The sequence below is a fragment of the Nicotiana tomentosiformis genome, chromosome 1, assembly GCF_000390325.3.
Source record: "Nicotiana tomentosiformis chromosome 1, ASM39032v3, whole genome shotgun sequence".
Lineage (NCBI taxonomy): Eukaryota > Viridiplantae > Streptophyta > Magnoliopsida > Solanales > Solanaceae > Nicotiana > Nicotiana tomentosiformis.
Genome location: NC_090812.1, coordinates 56,112,292 through 56,118,357, shown reverse-complemented (window position 1 = coordinate 56,118,357; position 6,066 = coordinate 56,112,292). Strand labels below are relative to the sequence as shown.

Sequence of the window (6,066 nt, the reverse complement as noted above, 5' to 3'; positions counted from 1 at the left end):
TTAGTTGAGCAGAAGTGCAGAACGGATAGAGGATTCAAAACAGCTGATCCAACTAATTTGAGATTGAGATATAGTTCAGTAATTGATTGAGAGAAAAAAGCTGCAACCTAGCGGAACAATGAATAACAAAAATCTAGCATAATAACTTGGACTCTTGGGTTATGACATTACTCTTGAATACATACGTAACTGATTTGATATTGATCAGCTTTGTGATTTTCGATGCAAAACTCATTTAGGAATCTAGCAGTAATAACAAAAAATTCACTCATTTAGTGATTTTCGTTGCAAAACTCTATTTTCTTTGAGAAATACACAGTAATTCAATAGGGACTATCATTATCAGCATTTATAGTAACAAACTAATCCCAAGCTGGATTGTTTCTGATAACTTGAGCTATAGGAGCGTAAACTTGGCTGGCAGACTAACATAGGATTATAGTAAGCTGCTATAAACTAACAATTCCATCAAATTTGAAAGGGCTTTGATATGTTAACACAGTAATGCATATACAAGAATGAGCAAAGTTCCTCTCTTAAAGCAACAATAACTGGTTAAAGTTAATGGAGGATAAACCAGATAGTTAATGTGAGGTCATTGCGTTCCAACATTCAATCGCCATCTTCTTGAAGAACTTACAACATGTTGGCTGGAAGAGTTCAGAATGAAAGCAAAAAGAGAAGATACTATTGATTGTACTAATATCTAAGGTTAAAATAACCCTTCTTTCCTTTCCATTATAAGCAAAAATCATTCTATTACTTGAAAGCCATCATTTGAAACCCGTTGCAATTGTCAGTTTATCTTGCGCTGAGATACTGAGAACCTTTTTTTTGTTTCTAGTTGTCAACTTTTTAGCTATAAAATTTCCCCCCTAACAAAGGGTAGATAGTGTAGTGGCGTAAAGTCTAAGCCAGTCACGTCCAATAGCACTTAAAGTCCTCTATTTCTTTAGTAAGATTCGAGTACTCTTTGAATACATCATCAAGCAGCATCTTCAGAACCTTTTATCATATTGCATTTGACCACAATCTTGCGAAAATCATCCAGGCTCAACTGCATACGCCGTTACAACGGGGTAGATAGGAATTAGAAAAAACAAGAAAGATTGACGAACTTAGAAGTATACAGCTTCAAAACATATATTTTAGAACATACATTTTAGGACAGATACACGTGGATCAACTCATTATTGCCATCAATTTTGTTTCTCTTAGTACACATCATTTACGACAGCTACACCAAAAGAACCAAAAATAAAAAATTTGATGGTAGGAACAACTGTTCAGGTTTTTAGTTAGTTTTTGCCAGTGGAAGGTCATAGAAAAGATTTTATCAAAAGCCTAGCAGAAGAAAACAACAACAGGATTAGCCACTTTTTCCCTTTTCAGTTGCAGATGATTCATAACCTACCTCCATATAACTAACTAAATCTTTCTAAGTAACTAATCTATAAAACCCAAACACCTTAGAGTGACGTCCTTGTTTGGTGCCCAAGGAACAGAAACCGAGGCGGTTACATATTCTAACTTCCCTTCTAAAAAAAAAGTTTTTAACTTCCCAACTTATGGTATTAATTTATCATTTTAGATTCATTCTTTAATCATAGGTGTATTATATTATATATTATTTTATTTAAAATACGGAAAAGGGCCAAAAATGCCCTTTACTATATGAAATAGGACAGGCTAGCCCTTCGTTAAAAGTTGGTTTCTATTCTGCCCTTGCCGTCAACAAATGGGCTTGTATATGCCCTCCATCATTAACGGAAGACTCATAAAGCCACGTGGAATATATGTGAGGGCAAGTTAGACCTAGTTCGAATTGTACAGGGACATATATGAGTCAGTTATAATAGTCATATCTCAAACACTTCACAACTCCATATCAGATTACTTAGACACCTATTTGACAACACCAAACTAATTATCACAGCAAATAAACTAAGTCATAGACACAAACATTCAAATGAACGACAATGACTTCATTAAATCCTAATAGCTCAAAGGGGTCGAATCATAACAAAAGACAATGTTGGAATGTTCTAGTAGCTCAAAGGGATCGAATAGGAGGTGTCATTGCGGACTTGCTGCCAATTATTTCATGGCATGGACTCCTTTAAATGCTGGGAGAAGGTTTTTCAAGTGCCCGAAGCATGAGGTAAATAAATTTTTTGATGGGTTCTTTTAATTATTCCGATTTGCTTGTAAATTTGTTTTATTTATTTTGGATTTTTAGGATGAAAAATATTCCTATTGGGAATGGCAAGATGAAGAGCTTCCTCCTAGAGTTTCAAATCTTATATGCAGTTTAAAGAAGGAAAAGGAAGCTCTAATCCGTGAAAGAAATGCTCTCCAAAGGAAAATTTGATCTTGAGAATGTAATGATGCTCGTCGATCATGGAGGAATAGAAGCCTTGGAATTGGAAAGAAATGTTCTAATGAAGAAAGTGACCGATTTAGAGTACTCAGTTGTGCTTGATGCTAAATTTCGGAAGAAGATGTGGCTTTTCATGTCTGTGATATTGGGATGTTTTGTTATGTTCTTTGGATCAGTGGGAAATGATATGTAATGTTAGTGTTATTGTGACTTAATTGTTGTCTTTTATTATGTAATGAAGCATTATGTTTTTGTACACGGATTTAATGAAGTCATTGCCATTCATTTGTTGTGTCTATGTTCGACCCCTTTGAGCTACTAGAACATTCCGACATTGTCTTTTGTTGTCTTTTGTTATGATTCGACCCCTTTGAGCTACTAGGATTTAATGAAGTCATTGCCATTCATTTGAATGTTTGTGTCTATGACTTGGTTTATTTGCTGTGATAATTAGTTTGGTGTTGTCAAATAGGTGTCTAAGTAAACTGATATGGAGTTGTGAAGTGTTTGGGAAATGACTATTATAACTGAATCATATATGCCTCGTACAATTCGAACTAGGTCTAACTTGCCCTCACATATATTCCACGTGGCTTTATGAGTCTCCCGTTAGTGATGGAGGGCATATACTAGCCCATTTGTTGACGGCGAGGGCATAATAGAGACTAACTTTTAACGAAGGGCTAGCATGTCCTATTTCATATTGTAAAGGGGCATTTTAGGCCCTTTTCTGTTTAAAATAATTTATGCAATTAATATCTAGTATAACTTAGTTACTAAGCGCCTGACGAGTGTGCCTCAATGGCTAGCTTATGATTTATTGCTTTGACTTGTCTACATTCGACCCAAGCATGAAAGCAATAAAGATTTAATACTAATAGCACTTGTCCTCCAGGATCTCTTCCTCATTGAATCTTATCCAAAACTTAGGTCTTCACTGAATAGGGAATACTTTTGTAAACCAAAAAAGATTAAGAAAATATAAGATTTAAAGGGAACAAGTACCTTTCCATCTCCATTGGAATCAAAGCAATGTATCATCTTTGCCAGCTCCTCATCTGACCATGTAAAATCATGGGAAGTTGCCACCCTCCGTAAATCTCTGAGACTTATACTCTCTTTTCCAGCTTCTATGAAAAAGATACCAACTAATTAATGGGACTATACAATCAATCTAGAACAGAAAGCAAAGAAATATCATGCTAGAACGTGCAAGAAGTACATGTGAAATCAGAAAAAATTTCAATATTGTGGACCAAAAATTGTACTATAACTTATCACTTCCATATGTACAAGATGCTAAATCTTAAAATGCAGAGTCAGCATTACCATCGAACTGAAAGAAATGCATAATCAAGTCATCCTCAGTCATCTGCACTCGATTTCTTGTCTGCTAAAAACAATTGTAAAGTACCCAAGCATAAGGAAGGAATATGAGAAAGTTTCAGAATTTTCACTGATTTAGTAAAGTAAATAATAGAGCATACCTGTTGTTTTCTCTTCCTCTTCCAAGTAGTATCTCCCTGATTGCAGGAACCTACTTCTTTTTTGTTACTGGCCTTTTTGGAAGAAGCTTTTTCATTGCTGGCCTTATGCGCGGAATCTGCATCAGTGACTTGCCTAGGTACTTCATTTGCAAGATTCAAGAAACCTGAAGAATCTTGTAGTGACAAGGCAATAGCCTGCATATAGATAAATAAATACTTGTTGTTGGAAACCTGATGGAAAGCTGCAGACATATTGGCAAGGCAATGTTTTACTCAGCCTCCAACATAAGAGTAAGGCGGATGTATCTTTCCATTTTAATATATGTATATGTGTGTTAATAAGACTGAATAATAGTAATCTATTTCACCTGCATTAAGGCGTCATCGTCGTCCACAAAATCCGTGTCAGTTGGTACCGTTGTGTTAGAAACTCTCTTCTTAGGAGTTTGAGTTTTTTTCTTTGACTGCAACAAGAGATCCAAGGAAAATTAACATGATAACAAACTAGAATATTTCGTCTCTCCAACTGCGGAAGCAAATAAAAGGCTAAATGCAGGGCATGCGAATTATGATGGCAGCCTTCCCTCACAGACAGCTCCACATCTAAGAATTCAGATGTACTTAGATACCTTAATTGAAAGTAGTTGTAGTACGCATGTCATTCATGTGTTGTTTTTCCCAGCTAACAATATTCAGGAACATCAGTTTTCTGATGCTCAACACACGATAACACAAGGTATGCAGCCTGTCTTCATGAAAAGTTTCAGAGCTCAGGATGCACATAATAGACTCCTTTGATTGTAGTTGTTTTTTGACATCATCAGTGTAGAATTCACACATTTAACAAAAACCACAAACATAATTCTTCTAAGAGGTTAGATTTCTTAGTTAAGAGTTTCTACTAGGCAGTATAAAAGGAAAGGTATGACATTGTTGCTTCCTTTACTTTTCTTATGAAAATGGTGTAACTCATTTTTATACTAATCATAAGCATAAAAACAAAATTACAAAATACAATCAATGCACACAAAATAACATAAAGAAGTAAAAGATAGAGCATAACAAATTTCTTGCTCCATACTGTGCTTCTGCACCTGAAAAATTGTACCTTTCACAAAATTTACAATCTTTCCCAAAAAAGCTAAAATCTGTTCGATGCAATAACAAATTACCTTATCGGACTTAGTTAACCAACAGAAAAAGTAAAAAGGTTGTACCTTTTTCAATTGGGACTTTGAAACTTCATAATCCACATCATGTTGTTCATCTTCTTCGCCTGAAGCACTTAAAAGGTCCTCACTTTGAGCTGGCTCATAATCTTCATCTTCATCAACCACTTTCTTTTTTCCCTTTTTGTCCTTGCCTTTTTTCTGGGGTTTTTGGGAAAACCCCATCAAAGAGGTGGCCATATTGTGGAGACCCATTGCCTCCATTCTTGCTTTGTTTTCTTGAATTCTCTTCATTCTTTGTTTCTCATACTCTGTGATTTTCCCGGTACTTTGGGGTTCCATTTCCACCGGGGAGTCCCCTGAGTCCGAGCTTGAGCCTGAGTTTCTCTCTTCTGTTTCTGAGTCTGAAAGATTCCGTTTTGCCATTTCTGGGGACACTGGAAATTGGGGTTTTGATTAGATTCAGAGGTTTTTTTTAAGGGAATTGCACAAGGTTTGCTGCCTTGTAAAACGCGGGAGTTTTGTTGGTGGTAACAGTGGCGAGCCCGCGATCTTTGTTTCCGTGTGAAGTATAGAGACAACAGAGAGAAAAACAAGTGCTCAATATCTTATCCTAGAATACGCATTTATTTTTTATTTTTTACTAGTATTAGAGAATTAAAAAGAATAATCTACACTGTATATTTTAATTTGTTAGTGTTGATATCATATTTATAACCAAACATTAAACATATTTTGAGACTTCAGTAAAACTTTTGTTCTGCCGCCCTAATAAATATTCCATGAAAAATAATTATACTATATAATTTTCTTGATATGAAAATTGTATATCTCATATTTTGAGATATATGAGTAATTAACTAAATGTCAGTATGTTACTATTGTCACGACCCAAAATCACGCAATCGGTACCCGGTACACTACCCGATCCGAGCGAACCAAATCATATGATGTACCCAAATCATATGCATGAAAACTAATTTAACTGCGGAAGCTCCTTAAAAATCATATACATTTTTAAGTTAAATGG

At 35.3% G+C, this 6,066-nt stretch overlaps 1 protein-coding gene and 1 long non-coding RNA gene across 5 annotated transcripts; one reads left to right on the top strand and one right to left on the bottom strand.

Annotated features, from left to right (window-relative positions):
* Window positions 1-447: 447 nt before the first annotated feature.
* Window positions 448-5,627, bottom strand: LOC104095789 (uncharacterized). Of its 4 annotated transcripts, none has more exons than XM_009601996.4 (6): window positions 5,085-5,627; window positions 4,236-4,331; window positions 3,868-4,062; window positions 3,710-3,773; window positions 3,386-3,507; window positions 448-1,057 (listed from the first exon to the last, which is right to left on the bottom strand). In XM_009601996.4, exons 1-6 carry the CDS (start codon window positions 5,460-5,462, stop codon window positions 986-988), a joined length of 927 nt encoding a protein of 308 aa, XP_009600291.1. In that variant the 5' UTR covers window positions 5,463-5,627; the 3' UTR covers window positions 448-985. The 4 variants fall into 4 exon arrangements, with proteins under 4 accessions (XP_009600291.1, XP_070039507.1, XP_009600292.1 ...); XM_070183406.1 differs by having other exon boundaries at window positions 3,386-3,510; window positions 5,085-5,625; XM_009601997.4 differs by having other exon boundaries at window positions 3,710-3,770; window positions 5,085-5,625.
* On the top strand, window positions 1,689-2,674 carry LOC138897459 (uncharacterized). The gene is made up of 2 exons (XR_011410726.1): window positions 1,689-2,161; window positions 2,240-2,674. It is a non-coding gene; the product is annotated as an uncharacterized lncRNA (long non-coding RNA).
* Window positions 5,628-6,066: the final 439 nt, after the last annotated feature.